Source organism: Epinephelus moara, chromosome 24 (assembly GCF_006386435.1).
Source record: "Epinephelus moara isolate mb chromosome 24, YSFRI_EMoa_1.0, whole genome shotgun sequence".
Lineage (NCBI taxonomy): Eukaryota > Metazoa > Chordata > Actinopteri > Perciformes > Serranidae > Epinephelus > Epinephelus moara.
The window spans coordinates 50,843,696-50,866,665 of record NC_065529.1 but is presented as its reverse complement, the minus strand read 5'-3'; the positions used below and the strand labels follow the sequence as shown (position 1 = coordinate 50,866,665).

At 46.0% G+C, this 22,970-nt stretch overlaps 1 protein-coding gene across 2 annotated transcripts in view; it reads right to left on the bottom strand.

Moving 5' to 3' along the window:
* The window catches only part of dag1 (dystroglycan 1), a 67,748-nt gene that overhangs the window by 25,436 nt on the left and 19,342 nt on the right, over positions 1-22,970 (bottom strand). For both annotated transcript variants that reach the window (XM_050037661.1, XM_050037662.1), the window contains exon 2: positions 4,495-5,278. In XM_050037661.1, the coding sequence (XP_049893618.1) occupies positions 4,495-4,929 (435 nt within the window). In that variant the 5' untranslated portion in view covers positions 4,930-5,278. The remainder of the gene's footprint in view (positions 1-4,494; positions 5,279-22,970) is intronic.

Here is a 22,970-nt window from a genome sequence, read left to right as displayed (position 1 = left end):
CAAGTGAGGACAGATCAGGAGGAGAAAACATTGATGAATGAGGAGAAGCAAGTGAGGACAGATCAGGAGGAGAAAAGAGGAGTGCCAAAATCAAAAGAGGATGATGGTTAAATTAACCCTTTAAAAACAGACGCTGTGAGAGATCCTGTTTAACCCTTTAAAGCTATGGAATCAGTCCGCCACTGCATCTGTTGGTATTTTTGCTTATTGTGATGTCATTTCTTGGCGTGTTTTCAAATGTTCAATATGCCTAAGATCTGTACAACCTAAAAGTTAAAAAGTTATGTGAGTTAATAAACAAAATAATTAATAAAAGTATTGAAATGATATCATAAATGAGCAAAATTACAAAAATCCAACACGTTTTCTCATCAGATTTTGTAAAATAAACACACAAAACATATAAATCCAAAAAATTTCTAACTGTAGAAACATGACGAAAATATTTATGAACAGTCAATATATGTGAACTGACTTTTTTTTAGTTTTTGAGATATGATCATTTTTATGAGCAGAGTGCAAAACAGTTTTGACAGTTTCATCTGCAGCAGAAATATGTCCTCAGCGCCCACATTTGTATTCATGTCCCTAAAATCTGTAAAACCTAAAAGCCAACAGGTTATGTACGTCAATAACCCATAATAACTGATTTAAGCATTGAAATTGTGTGCAACTGACATTCCTATCGACCTGCCTCTCTGGTGCCACCGCACATTTTCTGGACCTCTTGTAGAATAACGTCATGACATCACTGCAAGTGGACAACGTGATGGTGCAAACGACAGAGGCCTTTGCTCTCTGCTGCAGAAAGATGAACGCTCTCGTTATTGTAGTTTTTATTTTAAGTCAATTTTAAACAGGATTATGTGAACAACAATCTCCCGCAGCCATGACAGGTCAATACTGCAGCGTCACCACACGTCTCTTGGACCGCTTGTAGCATAACGTAATGATGTCATTGCACACAAACAACATGACGGCGTGAAAGAAGGACGTTTTAACTTTCTGTTGCAAAGACGAATTAATGCTGTAGCTCCATTTTTTTTTAAATTTTAGATCGATTTTAAACAGGATCATTTAAACAACAACCCTCACGGCCGCCCGCAGGAAGTCTGTTTCCACAGAGTTAAATGAATCTAAAATAAGAAGAACATTCATTCTTCTTGCAGCAGAGAACTGAGGCGTCTGTGTTCCCTCTCATCACGTCAGTACCTGATGTTACTTTACCTAAATGTTGTATTTCACCGTAATTACACCGGGTTTCCCCGTAATGTCTGCAGGAGATCGTTATTTGCATAGTCTTGTCTATATCGATCTAAAACAAAGACAATAAAAGCGAGAGCATTCTTTTTTCTGCAACAGGAAGCTAAGGTTTCTGTCGTCCGTGTCATCACATTGTAACTGCGTAATGACATCATTGCACCACAAATATGTGCAGCGCAAAACTGCACAAAAACAGATGTTGACGCCAGAGAGATGAATGATCAGTCTGTCACAACACTGTTACACTCGGCTCATGACAATGAGCATATCTCAAAAACTAAAACTTAAATAGTTCGAATAACTTCTGGAGTGTTTAGAAATAATTTGTGTTTCTATATTTAAAAATCTTTGGGATCAATATGGTTTGTGTGTAACATCAGATTTCTGTATATTTTATGACAATTTCAATACTTATTTCAATTATTATGATTGATTGACTTACATAACCTGTTAGCTGAGGTTGTACAGATTTTAGGGACATGAAGCGTTTGAAGCTACTCCAGGAAATGACGCACCTGGTGCACCTTTTGCAGACTTTACAGGGTTTAAAAAAAACAAGCCTCCACACCCATGTTTTATTTCCATCTCCACCATCTCAGATGAGCCAGGCAGCTGACCCGATGGGTCGTGTATCAACTGTCACAAGAAATACACGTCATACTCCTTTAAATTCCCAGACAGAACACACAAGGCGCCTGTTGGGTGCCAGCGAGCCACGTCCAGTCAGCCCCAATCAGCTGAGATCCTGCAAATAAGCTCTGCTCAGTCATCTGTGAACTCGACAAAAACATTATGAACAACTGAAGAGCGGTTTCTACCCAGAATCAAATCTGCCGTCTGGAAACACAGCGAATAACTGCTGCTGTGAAATCAGACAAAACCAACGTATGTGGACGCCTGTCTCTCTGCGGCGCAGCCGACCTGCCCCGTGTGGAGGCTTTATTAGGGCGGTGCGGGGATATTTTCATGCTGCTCATCACTCGGGAACATGATTGATATGATCTGATGTGATGTGACAGGGATGGAAGAAAGGAGTGAGGGAGGAACGGGTGTGGAGGGAGAGATTGGACTTAAAAGCAAAAGATGGAGGCCGGGGGGAGGAGGGGGGGCAGGCGATAGGATATGAAAGGCTGGAATGTGATGGAGGGAGATAAAGGAGGGGAGAGAAGGATGGAGGAATGAGAGGAGAAGAAAGAGGGGATGGATGAACAGCAGGATGGATAGATAGCGAGGGAGGAGCAACGACTGGTTGGAGATGATGCAAGGAAGGCGGAGGACAGGAAGGAAGGGAGCGTACACTGTTAGGGTTTAGCCTGAAGGAGTGAGAGAGGTGGGAATGGATGGAGGGAGGAGAGGAAGGATGGAGTGATAACATTTAGGTGTGAAAGCAAGTAGAGAAAGTGCGTCTGGAACAACAAGGGAGGGGTGGAGGGAAAGAGATGGAGAAGGATGAGTTAAATTTGTTCAGGCTAGAGGAGAGTATGGACGGAGGAGAGGAAGACATTAAGAGAGGATGAATAGAGAGGAGAAACAGCAGAGGCAGGAGAGAGGGAGGAGGAAGAGGAGGAGTAGGAGAGGAAGGGTAATGCTACTAAAGCCTCCTATTCAGATATGAGGCTACATATATTATAGAAAATTGGCCATCGTGGAAAATGCAGAGCAATTAAAAAAGGGCATATTGCTGTGAATGGCTTCAGATGGGCGCCGCCGCGGGGCGGGTTCTGAGCTATGGCGCACGGTCGCATCATTTCAGGGACATATTTTTTAGGGAAATGGTTCCTTTCTGATTGTTCTCGGAGTTCATCTGGAGTCAACCCACTCACTGAGGCTGAGGAAACTGTACCCGACCCCGACGCCCTGACGCTCGTTCATCTCCCGGCTGGCTCTCTGTTACGGCTGCGACTGCACGCACGTTTGTAAATGTGTCATAACCTGAGATGTGACCGTGGAGTCACAAAGCTGCTGCGTCCTCTAACAAAATTCAAAAATACTATTTAAAGCTCCAGCGTAGGATTCAGGAAGACACGCTGGCAGAAGTGGAATATAATCACTCTGTTTTCTTTATTGTTTAATCAGCTGAAAATAAAAATCATTGTGTTTTCGTTAGCTCAGAATGAGACGTTTATATCTACACAGGGAGCACGTCCTCATCTACAGAGATCACCATGTTGCACCGGCATGTTTCTACAGTAGCCCAGAGCGGACAAACCAAACACTGACTCTAGATAGAGACATTCATGTTTTAGTTAGCAGCCCTGTCGCAACCAGCAGCGTCGGAAAAACCCTGATATGTAAAGTTAAAATGCTTTTTTTCTGGTTTAATTCACCTGGCTGCACAAAACACAGAAAGTTAAGATTTTCCTTAAAGTCCTAGTTAAAGGGATAGTGCACCCAAAAATGAAAATTCAGCCATTATCTACTCACCCATATGCCGAGGGAGGCTCAGGTGAAGTTTTAGAGTCCTCACATCCCTTGCAGAGATCCCAGGGGAGAGGAGGTAGCAACACAACTCCAACGTTTGAATCTGGGGCGCCGTAAGCCTCCATTGTGTTGCTACCTCCTCTCCCCTTGGATCTCTGCAAGGGATGTGAGGACTCTGAAACTTCACCTGAGCCTCCCTCGGCATATGAGTGAGTCTGTTCATCACTGTCAGAAAGGACCCGCCTCTCAAGCCAGTTTTGTCAACTCGAGGCGTTTAGGTTGCTCCAGCAAAAACGTCCTGTGCTCAGCGATGCAAAAGCAGCGAGCAAAACGCTTCACTCTTGTTAGAATGATGTGAAAGCACCAAAAGTCAACCTTACAGTATCGCTGAAATATAGATATCGAGGTATTCGGTCAAAAATATTGTAATATTTGATATCCTTTGTATCGCCCAGCGCTAACTTCACATTCTTCTGTCACGTAGATACATCCTGACTTTTCCTAATTTAATGAGAACTGCTTATGAACCGTATTTTGAACTGATGACATGTTTCAGAGGTTCGCTATAGAAAAAGACTTCTGATCAAGGCTTGAGAGAACTCAGCTGTAAAATATGGTCACATACAGTGGAATATTACTGTGGTCTGTACTTTTAATGCAACATCCCAAAAAGTATTTTCTGGTGTAACAGGAAGTTGGACCTCGCTGGGTCAAACTGAGCTCAAACAATAAGGAAGCCAATTTTAGCCAAAACAGATTCATGGAGTCAGCTGACCTACAAAAGGAAGAGGTGGTGATTCTGGGACTCACCTTGACAATGTCACCCAGGTAAACATCCTCCATCTTGTTTGGCACTGTCATCTGGAAGATCCGACCCACTACCGCCGAGGAGTCCGGGAAGGCGGTGGGCGCGGCCGTGTTCTGCTGAGTCGCCGCAGGCTCGCCGGTGTCTCCAGCAACAACCTCCATCGCCCGGATACCTTCCGTCACTTCCTGGAAGTCCCGAAGGAGCGAGGAGTGCATGGAGGCCTCCAGGTCGCTTCTCCTGTCTACGTCACTCTCTCCACCTCCTTCCATCAACACCATCTCTCCCAGCACATCGATCTCCACATCTGCATGGACCGGCTGAGGGAGCCAGCCCGCTACGGCCAGAAGCAAACCCAGCAGCAAGGCTCTAGTCCTGGGTAGTCTCACATCGAGGCCCCTGCTCGCCCCGAGGCGTCCCCAACTTAGTTTATTACGCATTCTTTTCCTTTTGTGGGCCTGTCAGTGATGCAGAAACAAAAATAAAAAGGAGGATGGCCAAGTGGGAGGGGGGGACTTAGGGGGGAGCATGCACCCCCGACAGATCGAGCAAATCCCTCCTTTCAAATCTCCCTCCCTCCCTCTCCTTCTCCGCCCACTCTTCTGCCGAAAAGCTCTCCTGCTCGCCAGGCGCCGGGCAAGAATCTTCCCTCCTTCTTCTGTTCCACCTCCTCCTCCTCTTTTGTCCTCTTTTCCCCCTCCCTTGGCTTTATTCTTCCTCTTCCCCTCGGCCTTTTGTGCTCAACCCTCAGAGGTTTCGGAGCCCCATTGTGCCGAGCACCTTTGAGATCTGTGAGGAGACAGACAAGAGAGAGAAAGACAGAAGGCATGGTTAGGAGAGCAGGGCAAACATCCAGCTTCTAACCGCTTCGCACTCAGTCTCGTCACAAACACCTCGACTTAAAGCGCCTCGCACTGAATCAAAAGTCAATCCCCTTGATAAGTTCAGCCCCTTAAACTGATTCGTGCCACGCAAATCTCATTGTCGATAGAAATCCATCATGAAGGGGGGGAGGGGTGGTGAGGAGGGGGATAATATCATCAATGCTGTGGAGTAATCTGATTAGTTCTTACAACAATTCTGGCTCTCACTTTCACCCTCGCTCCTCTCACAAGCTCTCACATCTCTTTTTTCAGACCATCGGTGGGTCATTCAGCAGCTTCAGAATGGAAGAGCTCCAGGGAACGGAGTGAGGGAGACAGACGAAGTGAAAGAGACGTGATGGAGAGACTAAGATGGATGGATGGAGGGGGGGAGAGTGAAGGTGATATACGGTGGGACTTTGGATTAGCCAACAATGCCGAACCAGTCAAAGCTTTCTCGGAAGCGCTAATGAATGCATGCCTTCTCTATTGTGAGAGGGGTCAAACTGAGTGTGTGTGTGTGTGTGTGTGTGTGTGTGTGTGTGTGTGTAGGTGTGTGTGTAGGGGGTGAAGAAAGAGCGGAGAGAGAGGGATAGAAAGAGGGAGAGAGCATGTGCTGGTGTTTGTGTCCATTGTCGGTGTGGAGGACTGAACTCAGGGGTTTGTTATTCATACAGCTCTTTCATGGAGGAGAGGATCCCCTCCTGTGCAAGTGTGTGTGTGTGTGTGTGTGTGTGTGTCACGGTACAAGTGATTTCCCCCGAGGGTTTTCGTTAAAGAGATGGACAGAAAGCAGAAAGAAAAGAATGAAAGCGAAGGAGAAAGAAAAAGAGGGAGAGAGTCCCCGCTGTGACTCCATTTTGCCCCGTCGCAGATGCCCGCTGGAGAAAGTGAAATCACCGCAGGAACTCCCTGGCAACAACAACACAAGGCCTCCCAGGTAGCTTTTGACCAACTAAAAAGACTCTTTGTTGCCGCTGCCTCGCCCTTGCCATGTATCACCTTTGGACAAAACTTTGTTTTTAATCACGAGTGCCGCTGTGTCGTCTCCCCGCTGCGCCAGCTTTTATCCAGAGAGAGTCAGGAAGCAGAGCAGAACAGTTTCTTTCTTCGCTCTGAAACTTCACAATTTCTTACCTTTCCAGCTTTGTGGAAGATTTTCACACTTTGAACTTTGTTTTTCATTGATGCCACCCTGGAATTATTTCTGCGCACTATTTGGAAAGTTTTACCTCTCGAAAGTAGTCCAAGATGGCTGCCAGGGATAAACTCCGTCCCTTTCATGTCGGCTACCTTCAACTGCTTTGCCGGGGGCAACATCCCTCCTGTTTCCCCTTTCCCCTTATTGCTGCTTCACTGTTGTTCAGCCTGTCATCTGTTTCTCTTTCTGTTTCATGATTTTCATTGCTTCTCTCCGTCTCTCAGGATGTCTTTTGTCTCGTCTACCTCGCTCAGCTTTCTCTTTCCAAAAACAGTTTCTTCCTGTCCTCTCCTTCCTCCACAGGCTTAAGGCACATCACACCTTCTCTCTCAAATCTCTAAAACCTTCAAGGCTTCTTCTTTTTTTTCTCCTCTCCTCCACTCAGTCACCTATCAAAAACACCGCCTGTCTATTCATCGCGTGACAAAAGGGCTGATGATGGCGGGGGAGTGTCGCTATGAGAGAGCCCGCTGAGCTGTCTGTGCTGCGGGATAAAGAAGCGCTGTCAACACAGAGAATGAGGGACACACACAGACGGAGAGGTAAAGAGAGGCCGAGAGGGACGAGAGAGCTTCTACTCAGAGCGGGACGGAGAGCTGTCATTACCTCGACACCTACAACACCGCCCCCCAACACACTCCACCCACTGATCACTCTGACACACACAGACTGACGAGGGAGGAGGCAGAGATGAGGCCCGTTTACACCACCTGTTCAAGGAGGGAATTTCCAACATGTTCTCATCCCTGTCGTCACATATCACTGCTTTGTCAGCAGACTTTGACGCTTACATGCTACACGCTACATGCTAGGTATCCTCCTGCGTCTGCTATCATAGTTTGACGCTACAATGATATAGAAAACTAACAGCGAGCTCCCGGGTGAAAGTCCAGGGTTTGTTGGATCAGTCCACTGCCCCCCTTCTGACGCCCTACAGGGACTATCCTGCTCCTTATGTTATGTCACTTTTCTGTGTCTGTGCAGCTGAATAAAACATTTCAGATGAACATGAGAGTGACAAACAGAGAGAAAGGAAAAAAGACACAATGTCAGACAAACACACCCGTCCTGCCGAGTGCCTCCTGATTGGTCCAAAACATCAAAGCTCTACCACTAAGAGATGCTGTTACACATGCCTGACAAGTTACAGCAAAGAGTTTTGTTTTTGTGTGTCCAGCTCTGCTGCGATCCATGAACATCGCCCACGGCTAAAAGAGTTAACCTAAGGAAGCTGGGGCCCGTGGGGGGGGGAATGTGTGAGTGTGTGTTTTTGTGGGTATGTCGGCTGAAACTAGTTCACCGGGTGCCATGGTGACACCTTTGTTCTGAACAAGCACTTAACGATGTCTGTGTGACTCTCCTCCGATTGGCCGGGGTCTTTCAGAGCCTCTGGCTGCTCTGCAATTACTGAGCCAGTAACTGCAGAGATTTATGGGCTCTGAGGGACGACGGTCCGGAAGGCTTTCCCACATGTTGATCATGTTCAGGCCGTGTGGGCGGAAAGATCGGCAGGGAAATTAAAAGCCACTCAAATCTAAGCTTTGCATTCATTTCGGGTGGTGAGATGAACTAAGGGACTGTTCATTACTTATGAGGGGAGGAGGTGCAAAAAGGGGGAGGCATGTCAAATAAATGTTTTAAGCACTGGGCAGGGACTACAGTGATAACAGAACGAGTGAAGACAAGTGCAGGACATGATTCATTTTATCATGAATTACTGCAGATTTTTAAAATAAAGAAGCCTTCCAGACTTAATTTCTATTGATTTATTTACTTTTCCCCTTTTATTGTGTAATACGGTGACAAAAGAAAAAGTCAAAACGAGTGCAGGGACATTATTTTTATTTATTTTATTAACAGTTACCACAGGTTTTTAAAGAAAACGAGCCTTTAAAACTTAATTTTCATTTATTTATTTTCCCCCATGTATTGCAAGATACAGTGAGAACAGTCCCTTAAAGAAAAACACTTATTTAGAAAATATTTTTTGCCAATGTGACTTCTCTCTTATGAGCTGCAGTGAGCACGCTCCTCTGATTTACTGCTGTTGGTCGAACAGTGAACGTCACACTGAATTCGTCCCGACTCAAACTGAAGCAGAGGAGCAGGTAAGCTGAGCAGCGTGTTCAGAGACAAACCTTTTCTAATTGGCTTCATGTTGTATTTGCTTCACAGAACCAGGGATAATTAACTGGGTGTACGTGTCGGACTAATAGAGTCGCTTTCTGACTGAATACAGTGGGAACAGGAAACAGTGACGGCTCACTGGAGAGCTTGAAAGTAGCTGAATACAAAATGAAGCCACTCCTCAACTCTCCTGCTGGATGGTTTTACAAATCCAAAAGTCAATGCAGCGCTGAGGCCTTGTCTTGTTTTTCACTGTGTTTTTTAGTAAGCTGATGATTTTCCTGAAAAAACTAAGAGAGAGAGAGAAATAAAAAAAGATCCTGGAGGTTAATTTATTTTTTCTAAAAACCACAGCAGCTGCGGCGCTACGAGAAATGAGGCAACGCTGTGCAAAACAACCCCAGAGTAATGGAAGTGTAATGGCAGCAGACTAGTTAAGAACACGGAGCATTTCAAAGTGAGACGTCACATCAAAACACTTTTAAAAGGTAAAAAGACGGAGGCGAACGTTCAAGAGTGAATAACAGACTGTTACATGTCGGCTTCAGACAATAAGGTTTCACATCAGTGGCTGCCATCTTGGGATAACCAGATGATTTACAGAAAATCAAAGAAGAAAGACTGGTTTCTGCAACACAAACTCGGCTCACTGTCTCTGACACTTCTTACATTCATGTCTAATTTCAATTCTTTCTGGCCTTTAAAAATAACTCAATTAAAACAATCTTTCTTTAACTGAAAGCAAACAACCCAGGCAGATTCAATTTGTGCATTACACAACATAGCTGTGTGTTTTGCTGACACTCTGCTACACAATTAAGAGAACATTAAAACAAACCACACATCAGTCTTGTGAGTTTCTTGCAACCGTCTTTGGACTTGGTTCAAAACACAACAGGAAGTATAATCTGATTACAAACAGTAATCCAGTACAGACGTGCGTTCTCCTCGGCTGGACTCACTGATGACTTTAACTTTATGCCGTCTCTTTGAGACTGTACACGAGCTGCTGCCCAGTGACAAAAATAAATATCCAGACACGACACCAACGCCCCTGCAGCTCATCTCCACTATCAGGTAGCCAGCACGTCTTATAAATAAACAGTTAATGAGACACTTGCGTGCCTTCACCTCCTCTCTTCCTCTGCAGGGTATTGAATGGACTTGGACAGAGAAGTGGGGGAGAGGGCAGAGGAGAGGGGGCGGCTGTGGGATTTCAGGGATAAGACACTGAGCTAAAAGGAGATTTGAGATCCGATGATTTGTTATCAGTTACAGAACACAATGTGAAACGCGCTCTGTGAAAGCTATAGTTAGCAAAGAGCAGATGCACTTCCTATTTTGTGTTAATAACAGGGTGGATGTCGCGCCCTGCCGCGGGTCCAAAGATAGTTTCATGCCTCGATACACTGCGACAGTTAGAGCTTACACTGTGATAATAACAGTGTGATACCACACTCTCTTTAATGTAGAGTCACAGTCTGTGCTGCATTTGTAAACAAATATCTGATGTGTCTCTGAACACACAGATGTCGACATCGTATGTTTCTATAAGCCATGAACACGTTACAATTGCACATTTCATACGAATCATATCAGCGTTTCTGAAGTGATGTAGTGTGTCAGCTGACTGTCATCAGGAGGTGGAGGGGATGGCGGGTGGCGTGACAACAAGGCGAGAAGCCTGCCAAGCTGCAGACCACTGTTCAAGAACAACAACCAACAAAACCTGTTATTTTTGGAGTCATTGCTGAGTTTCTGGCGGCTTTTTAGCCACCTAACTTGAGTGTTTTTTAGTGACCTGTTGCTGTTTTTCCGCCGAGGATAGTGGCACTAAAAGTGCACAGAGATGGCGCTATAGAGTTGCTATGAAGTCCCTTCTTTACACCACCTTTGCATTTTTACACAGAACCAAACAACAATGCTATCATGTCGCTCCAGTGTGAGATTTTAGACAACATGCCGGCATCACAGAAGCAAAGAAGTGTGACATGTAACACAACAGCGTCGGCCTCTAGTGTGACAAATAACAGACACGTTAGCAGCGCCTAATAAACAATAACAGTGACATGTCAATAACAACTATTTACCATCTCTGTTATATAGCGTTTGATCCTGTCCTCAATGTTTTCCCAATTTGTGGACACTGCTCTTCTTCTTTGAGTTAGCTGCTAACTGCTATCAGCTGCTTTTTAAATCTCCCGTGGTGGGTTGCACGCATAACATGTCATCAAAACTTCACACTAGTCCTGTCCTGCTGGCTGTCCCATTTACACAGACGTCATTTTGCCGCTGTAACAACTTTCCATGCCACCTTAAAGGCAAGACAACTCTGCCCCCCCTTTCCAGATTGTACCTTTTATACAGAGCAGTGAGTCGGCATAACAGCGTGAAATTCCAACCTAGAATAGGCAGTTGAAGACGAAGACATTGGTGCTTTTCCAGCCATGATTTTGCCACAAAAAGGTGATATTTCAAACCAAAGCATGTTCTTTTCCTGAACGTAACCACGATGTATCAGCTGCATGATAATGTACAAATGTTAACATATCTTTGGTTTGCAGAAACATACAATCCCGACATTTATTCTGTCAATTGTTTTGCTGAACTTTAATGATTCAGCGTGAAGCAGCTTTGTGAATCTGCTGCAGTGCTGAAACCATGAGCTCATTAATCACCTGAGAATCAACAGTCAACAACAGTTCTGTTGGATCTGCTGCTTTCTTCTGTTTCAGATCGTTGTGAATTGAATATTTTTGGGTTTCAGAGTCTTGGCCGGCTCATCTGGGTTTTGAGAACTTGCAAAAAGCATGTTTCAATATTTATCTGTTAGACCAGATGAGATATAAGAATATTGTGTACCGACAAAATCCCCAATTACCCCCAGAACCTGTGATCCTTCACTTACAGGAGACTACGCTCCCATAACACATTTCACCCTTCCCCACAAAGTGGTGACAGCCTGTGCTCCTTTCTCCCCTTTTTTTTTGTTTGGGTGGGGATAAAGGCGACATCCTGGGTGGCATCCTGAGACTTGAGAGAGACTTTAATGCTGTCACTGGGGTATGATGAAAAGGAGGTGATGGAACAGAGGACGGGGACAGGAGGAGGGAGCTTTGAAAGCACCAAAGGTAAAATTTCTCGAAAGGCTTTGATTCCTTCCCTTGGGAGAAAAAAAAAGCTGTACCCACGGCGGTTGGGAATTCAGGTATCAAATACACACACACACGCAGAGTTTCTGACTTAATAAGATGAGTAGGCTGTGAGGATTTTGCATTAACTCAACAGAGCAGCAAGAAGTCCAACACCCCAGACAGCTGCTTAAATCCAAACGCAGCACATGGCGAGGTGCGAGGAGTACCTGCGCCCTGGACGACATCCTGGAACTAAAATCAGTCTGAACAGGAAGAGTAAAAGTGCCTGCAGAAAACTCTGAGGAAACTCCTTCCCTGGAATTCACCTCAGTCACCAGTGAGGACACAGAAACGCCACTCAGTGGCCAATTACAGGAGGAGGAATTCCCACGTGGGAGCCAATCAGACGCATCTTGTCAAGGACGAGACCTTGGCACTTTAAAGTTTACTCCTCACTCGATCTCGCTTTCACTCCACCTCCCGCTGTCACCTTTCAATCCCCCAAAGTCGCAGCTGATGCCTCTATTATTGGCGCCAACAGGACGAGAGCGGCCTGAGAAACAGAAGGAGCGGTGGGGGAGGGGAGGGGTCTAAAATGCTCACATTCCTGAGGAAGTTCCCAGACTGACAGGTGACACTGACGCCGTGCACGATGCAAATGTTACCACTATCAGACACACACTTTCAGACGCAGATAAACACAGTGAGTCCTCCTCCTAATCTGCACGCTTGCAAATATTATTCAGCGTCCTGGCAGAGAAGCGGCGTCTCTGAGCGGCGGACAAGTTCGAGACACTGCAGGTTGTGTGTGCGTTGCAGCCAGATTACAAAACGCTTTGCCTTTACAATAAGATTTAGATATTTAGCGCAGAGATTTCAGGCGTTTAGCCGGCGCGCTCATCCAGAGGAGGGTGAGATTATGCTTCGGTGTGAGGATGGAAGAATCTGCATTGTTCCTTTGTCGTGTTTGTGTGGGAGACAGACAGAGAGAGGACATGTGATCATTTAGGACTCATTATTGGCTGCTTATGGATGAATCTCAACACAGCAGCATCAGTCCGTCCACTCTGCGTCTCAAACACACTTTAAAACATTTCAGCAGATTCAGATTCACAGTGACATCAGTAATCATCTTGGCTGCAGTCTGAACGAGACGATCCAGCTCCAGTGAAACACGACACACTCCCAGAGATACAGTCACAACGACACGCCACCGTCCAGAGTGAGTCTGCTTCACTGTGAGCTGCGACTGAGGCAGGCGGGCGGCCATATGTGCGAACATACGGTGGAGAGGAGAGGGTCTGTGTGTCACGCCAACGCTGAACCAGCTCAGCCCCAAAACACTCCAACGACCCAGTGAGTCATGAACCATGTTCACACAGAAGAGGAGAGGAGAGGAGAGGAGAGGAGAGAAAACAGGGTAACAAGTAGTGAGGACAGAAGAACTGAGAGGAAAGAGGAGACAAGGAGAGGAAATATGTAGTGAAGAAAGAAGGAGAGGTAATGAGAGGAGAGGACCGGAAAGGAAAGGAAGGAAGGAAAGAGCAGAGGCAAACAGTCTTGGTGACCCAGGTAAGACCACGGAGGAGACCACAGAGGAGACCACAGAGGAGACCACAGAGGAGACCACAGAGGAGACCACAGAGCAGCAGGAGTCAGAGCTCCTTCAGCAGAACAACAAACACTGACGTAACAGAGATGAAAAACAATCGTGTGATAAAAGCAGAATTCTGAGGAGCGAGGAGAACAACAGCTTCACATCCAGCTGACAGAGCAAACACCTCCTGCTGGAAGGTTCCGGACGCTCCTCCTTCGCCCAGCTGTGACGGAGGAGCCGCTCAGACCTGCGTGTGACTGACAGTCGGAGGCAGATGTGAACCTGCCTCATAAAACACACAGAGTCCTGAGAACACCCAGAGGAGCCAAAACACACACACACACACACACACATGCACACACACTGAGACGTGCAGATGTGCGATCAGTCTGGATGATCTTAGACACATGATGTTAATGTGCCGATCATGGGATTTACATTTGATTCAGCACCCACTGGTTCCTGGGGTTCACCAGAGGAAAAGTGACAGGATCACTGAGGCGTGGATGTTTTCTGAACTCCAGATGTACAAAGACACATCAGGGAAACTGTGACCTGACATACGGTAGGTGTGGCGGCTCTTCCGGACCTCCCAACGCTCCGAAAACACACCGGGAAGCTTTGTGTTCTAGAGTTACACAGACGACCCGCGGCGACTGGGACGCCACTTATTATCTCCGAAAACAAGATCCTTATCTCCCAAATAATCCTTTCATCGAAAACAAGATTGTTTTACCAGAGAAGGAATCATGCAGTCAGCGTGGCACCTGAGCATTAAAAATATCCTCTTCTTTGTTGTTTCAAGCGTGATATTAGAAAAGAAATCAAACTACGATGTGAACTTCAGCGAGATGAAAGAAACACAACAACATCCTGCTGTTTGGAAATATTGTTCATATTGGTTTTAGTTTCCTGTAACATGGAGGCGTGTGTGTTCCTGCTGCCTGTGTAATGCCTTTACAAAGCCTTTTTGCCCCCCACAGGGCTCAGCGTGCTTTAAGTTCCTCGAAATGAGGGTTTAATTTGAGGCGAAGCAAAAAATTCAAAATGAACCCAGCGAGGCGGAATCATGGGAATTGCGGTTCTTTTGCGAACGCAGCCAAACACACGTCCACTTTGATTAGAGTTGTGTTTTGGAGCATCGAAGCATCAGCGCTTTCGCCCGCTCGCTTATAAGGCTCATAGGCTTTTCAGAGAGAGGCCGTGTGTGTGTGTGTGTGTGTGTGTGTGTGTGTGTGTGTGTGTGTGTGTGAAGGCTAACAGCTCATGAGGGGAAAGTGCCGCGATGCTTTGCGCATCTCAGAAGGCTAATTATAACACTGCCACGGCTGCAAAAATGAAACATGAAAGACCGAACAATCACACAGAGAGGAGGAAACAACCGGCAGAAACACGAGGAGGAGGAGGAAACACAATTATTGTTAAAGAATGTGTAGGTAGCACCAGTAATTACATTTCACTCCAATTAGACTGCTGAAGGTGAGTTTTCTCTGCTGCTGTCTCTGTGTGTGTGTTTAACCTTTTGTGCTCTGAACAGAAACTGTCCGCTGGTATGTTTGCATACTGTGATGTCATTTCCTGGAGTATCTTCTCACCATATCACTAAAATCTGTGCAACATAAGATAAAAGGTTCTGTAAGTCAATAAACCGTAATAATAAAGTGTTGAAAGTGTGTCAATAAAAATCAGACATGTTTTTGCAAAATAAAATCACAAAACATTTTGATCCAAAAGATTTTTAAACGTAGAAGCATAAACAAAATATTTCTCAACTATGTTCATTATGTAGTTTAGAGATATGCTCATTGCTATGAGCAGAGTGTAAAGGTGCTGTGACAGCCGGGTCTCATTCTGACGCTGTCAAATACCGCCATGATGTCAGCGAGTTCGGCGTCAGATACCGACAACAAAAGCCACCTTTCACTGTGATACACCGTGTTGTTCTGTAACACAGCTGGACAGAACCTTTCGGAGTGTTGTAATATGCCTCTGATCAGCCAGTATGTGGCGGCAGTATGACACGCGGACAGGCGGCATCAGTTTGAAATGCTACCGATAACAACATGACAAGCTGGAAAGCCCTGACAGGGTGGATCCAACAAACCCTGGACTTTCACCCATGGTTGCTTCCCGTGTGAATGTGGAGCCAAACCATGATGTCTTTTTCTAAACCTCACCATGTGCTGGTGTTGGTAGCGGCTTCCAGGAACATCAACAGCAGACACAGGAGGATATCTAGAGGTGAAAGTTCACTGACAAAGCGGTGCTATGTGACGACTTGGGAAGAGAACGTGTTGGTATTGATTGAGTCGTTATTTATTCCTCCAGTGCCGCGGCATGTTTTTGCACCACGCGTAACATCGTGTGATGATACGAGTGTACAACACGATGACACGGATATCAACCTGAGCTTTCTCCTCCGGAAAGAATGAATGTTCTAGTTATCATAGTTTATACACACATAATGCAAACAACAATATTCCACGGCCATGTCGGGGAAATCTCGGCGTTCTTATGGCGAAATACAAAGTTTGAACTGCACGAAAGGAAACGTAACATAAGTTAATAACGTGATGATGGGAGGACAGAAACCTCAGCTTTTAGCTTTTACGGTTTTGATTAATATATGAAGGTTTATGCAAACAACAATCTCACGTGGTCATTACAGGGAAATATCAGGAGAATTATGGTCTGCACACGGAAGGAAACGTGACGTAACATGAGGTCATGACGCTTCTGTTGATACGCTTCTTTTTTTCCATTGTTTCAACAGAATCATAAAAACGACCGTTTCCTGCGTCCGTTTTTCTGATGAGACACAAAACAGCACAGATTCACAGCTGAAGGTGTGTGTGTGCTGTCACAGTGTGTGTCTGTGTGTGTGTGACCTTTGGGACCACCAGCCAAGACTTGAGATACAGTGACAGCTGGGGGCAGCTGGTCACGTGCATGTGTGTGTGTGTGTGTGTGTGTGTGTGTGTGTGTGTGTGTGTGTGTGTGTGTGTGTGTGTGGTGACAGACAGCTGGGGGCAGTTGCTACTGTGACAGAAAATGACAGCCGGGCAACACAAGACCTTCTATATGCTCCACACACACACACACACACACACACACACACACACCCTTAAAACATTACTGCAGACTTGCTAATCTGTGGCCTTTAATCCGAGGGTGCGCTTCAATCCGTGAACTTTCCCTCCCAGGTGCCATCCAATTCCCTCTGAAGGCGCCCTGCTTTCCTTCCCTCTGACAGCTCTGATCGGGGTAAATAACCTCACGCAGACTATTTTTAGACTTTGACTTAAATACAGTCAGAGGTTACAGGAAGTTACCGAGAAGTTAAACTCTCGCCGCGGCGTTTTGGGCAAATTGTCTGACTTTTACTCATCATTTTAAAAACACAATCGACTCTGTCTTCAAACACACGGCGGCGTCTGTGAGATGATACACTCCATTTTTACACTGTGAATGATTTTGTATTTATAAACGGGGGCAGGCGTCTCGTTTTAAACTGTTTGACTTGTGGTGTTAAAGTATCCCGTCTCCTCCCAACATGTCACATTTTAACCTCTGTGACCCATTTCTCAGCCGAACTTTGGAGCATTATTCAGCCCTCGATCTGAGAGCATGACACAGTTGGTGCCACTGGACTCCTCTGTTCTTCTGCCTTCATAGGATACCATCATCATCATCACTCAGCTCGCAGCAGCCTCTTAAAGACAGGAGTGTCAGCCAGGATCGACAGACCTTAGAGGGTTAAATCCTGCTTTGTGTTTGACAGATTCATGCACGCACTGATGTAAGTTTAGATTTCTAACTTCCACTTCATCAGCTGAGACCTTTGGGTGATGATGGAGGACGAGACAGATCTTTAAATGGGAACATTAGTTTTCACTCGCGCCTTTGGCAAACAGATGGAGGCTGCGACACAACCGTCACTCATACGGCTCAAAAGTCAAAAAAGTGCAGATGTGACACGCTGAGCTGTCGCCATCACAGATGTGAGAAGCTGTAAAAACACCTCTGCTTCTTCTTCCTGGTTACAGACTGAGCGGCAGATTTATTCTGAGGTCACAAAACCTGCAGCTGAAATCTGTCCCACGAGTCTGATCGCTGCCCTGAGGAGCTCCATTTAGCTCCATGATGCAAACACGTCTCTTGTCTCCTTCTCCAAGATAAACAGGAGGAAACTGGGTCAGCCATGTGCAGGTACACTTCTGATAATATAGTTCATGTCTGCACATACTGCAGTGACCTGGATACTGCGACAACCAACAGCTACGGCTCTGTGTGTGTGTGTGTGTGTGTGTGTTTCCTAATGTAAAACCTTGTTCAGTGTATGTCTCTGCACTTTACGTGTCTTTGTGGCGTCGTGTCTCTGTGTGCTGTGTGTTGTGTATCTGTGTGTGTGTGTTTGTGCGGTTGTGTGATGAGTTTGCAGCGATAGCCATCTCCTTCCATCCCCTGGTGATGCAGGTCATCAATTCTCATCTCTGTGTCCGTCCTATCTGGCTTACACCACCGAGTTATAAATACACAACCAGGCAGCAAACCGACCAGTCGACAAGAAGGGATAATAAGCCGGTTAGAGGAACAGTCAGCCAGCGGACACACACACACACACACACACACACACCTGACAGAAAAACAGCCTGCACACATCAGTCTGAACCTGAGGCTTTCTCTCTGCTTATTTTCAGGCTTTTAGCAGAGTCAGTGCATGAGCCCGACACAGGGCGCAGCGATGCGGACAACAAGTCATATCTCTCTGTTTTCAGGCTGAATGGCGACACACGATATATATCTCGGTATTCTGTACGAAATGAGCTCCATGTTTTCAGCTGCAAGTCAGAGACACATTTGAGATGTTACAACCAGTTTAATAAAACAGACTGTGATCAAAATATAAAGCAAAGACAGGGACACTAAACTACAACATGATGTCATGGTGGCTACGTCCATTATGTTTTACAGTCTCTGATTGGACGACTCATATGTGCCTTCAATCTGCCTGTGAGCTGAACTACACCTGCTTCTGCAAAATAAAGCAGCTTTATATCATTTTAAATGAATTCAAATAAAAACCGATCACACAGATGAATCCAAGATGTCCAGCCGACGGTCGGCTGTCGACCAAAGTTGGGCCGTCAGTGAGCGTCTGTCGGCCTAGTTTTTGCGGTGTGTCCCGCACCGTCGGCACTTTGGCGTTGGCGGCTTTTCAGCCGATTGAGCATGTTGAATCGGCGGCGGAGCTTGTCCGTGAGAGAGATCACTCTGATTGGCTGTTCAGGTTTTATTTCCTCGCCCCTGTAGCGAGTGAATCTGCCTGTAGTGAAACCGGGGCTAACCGGTGCTTCCTCCTCAGGCTCCACTTCACTCAGCTGCCCCACAGACCCGCTGCTTCTTCACACTTTAACCTGAATAACAAACCGGAGCTAGCTGGGAGCAGCTAGCGGAGCGTTAGCCGCAGCATGACCGGAGGGAAGCACAGCCAGTTAGCCTCCGCTAGTCTCTGAGCTAGCCCCGGCTAATCATGATGTGAAAGTTTCATATCGTGCCACGCTGACTCAGTCACTCTGAAGTCGTCAAATATTGGTACTTGGTGGTGGCTCTTTTCTTCTAAACGTAACCACGTGCGTTTGTTGTTGAAGGAAAAAGAATTGTGGTGTTGTACCGACATAGTGTTTTTATTTTGAAAGAGACTGTATGCAGACCAAATGTCGATATGTGACGAGGTCGCAGTGAGGATGATCTGACTCGGTGGGTTGACCTGAGCGCCACAAAGGCGTCGGTGCACCACATCAACCAGAAATCTACTTGTCAGTTTGTCCATCAGCATCTAACGACCAAACAGCAGCAGATCAGTGATCAATCAGCATCATTCATTCATTGATTCAGTCAGCGAGGGCGCCGCATCATCCGCACAGGAAGCCACAGTCAGTCTGTCCATCTGCCTGTAAGTGAGTTATCCCCTCAGTCCGTCTGTCAGGCGCTCACACGTTTAGTGTCACTGAGTCATTCATGAATCCAGTTGTACTGTCACTGATTCGACCAGCCAGGCAGCAAAGTCTTTCACATTCTGTGCCAGTCAGCCAGTTAGTCCTTTTTTTTTTTTTTTTTTTTTTTACCCAGAAAGCTCATAATTCACTGCAGCCAGCATCCTGGATCTACCTCTGCCCCCTCCCCCCCCCCCTCCCTCCACCTCTAAGTCCCTCCACGGTCATTGCAGATGTCTCAGCTCCGAGGCTCCATTCTTTATCTCTATGATAATAGCGGGCCACGGCTGATAGCCTTACGGACTGAGCAATGTGACCTCCAACTCGCTGGCAGGGGTTTAGAGGAACCATAGCTTGGATTTTTCGCCAGGCTAAAGATGCCCCCCCCCGACCGTCTGCTAAATTTATCCCAGTCAAACAGAGCGAGACAGCGAGCGACGTTCAGCAGCCTCGCTGAGCAGATATTTATTATCACTACATTTTATTTTTCCACCTCCACGCTGAATGTTACTTAACGCTCCGCTGTAAAGGGATTTAGGTAAATGCCATGAGGAATCAAACCGGAGACCTCCCTAAACTGTTTCAAATGAAAACACAAGAGAGAAGAGCGGGGTCAGTGCTGTCAGAGCGTCTGGATTATTTCTGTGCTCCTGATAGAGACGCACCATCAGCCATCATATGGAAACGATTGCATGTGGTTAACGGCGGTTACGAGGGTCAGAGGAGGGACAAATAACCGCTGATTGTAACATTACGGCTCGTTCGTCTCTGACAGGACAAAGAAAATGTCTGTTATTATTCTAAAAGGAGAAAATGACGCTGCAACAGAAAGTCCTGCAGCGAGGGAGCAGAGAGAGCTTCTTCAGGGTAACGAATGCTGCTCATCTCTCAGAGCTCACGTCTCAACTCTAGTGTTTAGTTCACATTTCAGCCTGCGTGTGTTTATTCTAGTAAAGTACAAACCGGCCTCTTTGATGCTAATCAGTGAATTAAAATGTGATTTTCTTTGCAGACGTACAAGGTGATTTGATTTGTTTGTGTTGTGCAGCAGAAGGTTGAGTCAAGGAAACACTGCACTTGTGTTATCTAAAAAAAAAAACTGCAGACACAAACAGGAGAAACTGATAACATGAAAGTGAAACAGACGGAGTGTGAGGGAGGTGGAAGGAGAGCGTGTCAGAGACCGAAAGGTTAAAGCTTGAGCCTGAATATCTGGTGTTTTAGATGCTCATCAGAGGAACAGGCCCCACGTAGAGACGGAGGGAGGAAGAGTGTGAGAGATGGAGGAATGCAGAGTCTCAACTGTGGACGTGGACGCAGCTGAAGGATCTTTATTCACTGGACAGTCGGATTTAGGGAGGATGAGGAGGAAAGGAGGTGGACGAGAGATTTAGGAAAGACATCTCAGTTTAGCATGTTAGCATTACAGCTAGGTCGATATTAGCTCAGTGCAGATACACTGGTACCAGTGTGCTGATGAGCCAAAGTGACAGGAAGATACAGAAGAGAAACACCAGCGTCACCGTCACATGACGGCACTTAATGAGAAGTATCACAACATCTGGGTGGTCATTTGATATTAACCAGCTGACGGACACTCCCATCACTGACGCCAAGCTAACAGGAGAGGCTAAAAGAGGAGCTACATAAGTGGGTGATACATAAAGACAGGGTGAGACTGTTCTTCCTAAATGCACAGGCAGAGAACAGGAGTCAGAAGCAGAGGAGAGACAGTCAGAGACAGGCCGAGAGAAAGAGGAGGTGTTGGTGTTTGAGTTAATCTGCAGCAGCAGCAGCAGCAAAGAGACAGAGAGAAGCCGAGGGATTCAAAGCATCAGGAGACTTCCTGCAGGCCTCAGCGACGGTAAATAGTATCATGTAAACCAGCGAGCTCGACACACACACCAGCAGATACTCCCACAGAGCGCACACGCACACGTATGTACGTTCAACACACACAAACACACAGTGTGTCTCGTGTCTTGAGGGACTGTAGGCGGCAGCCACGCAGTTTCAAACACACTGCTGCACAGAGCGATAGCTGGCTCCCTCCGTCTCCTCGACTCTCCCTGCCCTAATGACTTTCTCTCTGCCCCCCCCCTTCTCCTTCTCTCTCCTGGGTAAGTGGGTGACAGTCTTTTAAAGAGCAGTCCTGTACCTTCTGATAGCACCGAGCAAACAATGAATGTATTGGCCATGCTAGTGAGTCTGCTAACGTCTCAGAATAACAACGAAGCGGAGAGAGGATGCCACGGATGAATTAGCATACTTCAAAGAAGAGTTTACCGCCCTCTCTCCTCTGTCAACAAACAGACGCAGAACAACAGAGCGGCCCGCTCCTCTTTGTCTTTCCTTTAAATTAAGAATATTCCTCAGGATTTACATTTAATAATTTGATTCTGCTCACAGAGGCTGTGGATGAAAACATCAGTCTGATCTGCTGCTCCTATTGAAAATTCTTTATGAACGCCTGCGTGGTTGTAAATAAAATTATATGTGGTCAGGTAGCAACAAAGAAAGGGACAAACAAAGACCAGAAGCTAACAAACAAAAAGGTGTGTTTTCACTTCACGATGAGGCGGCGAGGGTTTGAGCCTCGTCCTGAATGTTCAAACAGAATTCACATCATTCCAGCGGAGCGGGGCCGATTACAGGCCGAGCTCTGCCGAGGATAAACACCTGGTTTGAGGTGAACTTCAAGAGAAGCCGTGGCTCTGCAGCAAATCCACCTGATGTCTCAGGACTTAAACACACAGCAGATGACGGCAGAGCGCCTTCGGCTGCTCGAGCAAAGCTGGGGATTTTTTTTTTTTGCTTTCATTTTTCTGTGATGCAAAAGCATAACTCATTTTGGAGGTTATGAAAATGTTTCTCTGTAGTCACTTCTGGTATTTTGGTGGTTGTATTGATGTTTTATTGACCATGTTTCTGCACGCTCTGCTGCTGTAACGTCACTTAGAGCATACTGTCTTTTGACTGGTTCTACATAAAGATTTCATGGTGCACGAGTCTTCCTCTAAATGTTCATATCCTCAGAGTGAGAACTCACCACATATAAAGACATTTGGGGTAAATCAGGGTTTTATTTGTGCGAGAACTGTTTCTTGAGTTTTGGTGAACACACACCGCCCACGACAGACCTCAGTGGTTCCCTCAGGCCACACACACACACAAAATCACATTTTCTTCACATTGCTGTAACCTTTTCTTACAGAGAGCCGAGCTGGAAACAAAACATATCTTCAGTCCTATAACCATCATACTGTAAGTCATGACTGCAGCCAGTCAGCGCCCAGTCAGGACACTCCTGACTCTGTGAGACCTGCTGAAATGAAAAATACATGCTCCAGGTTTAATCCTGCGTCTCTGTGTTAATGGATCATTTATCTCGTTATATGACAAATACAATACTGTCAAGAAATTAGCATCAAAGTATTTTTACATCTAAATTCATGTCTTATCTAGTCCTGTGAAACAGTTTGATGACTCATCCTGCACTCAGGGGTGTTAACAAAAGTTCATCCAATCAAATGAGACTTTGGGCGACGAGCAGCCACAACGAC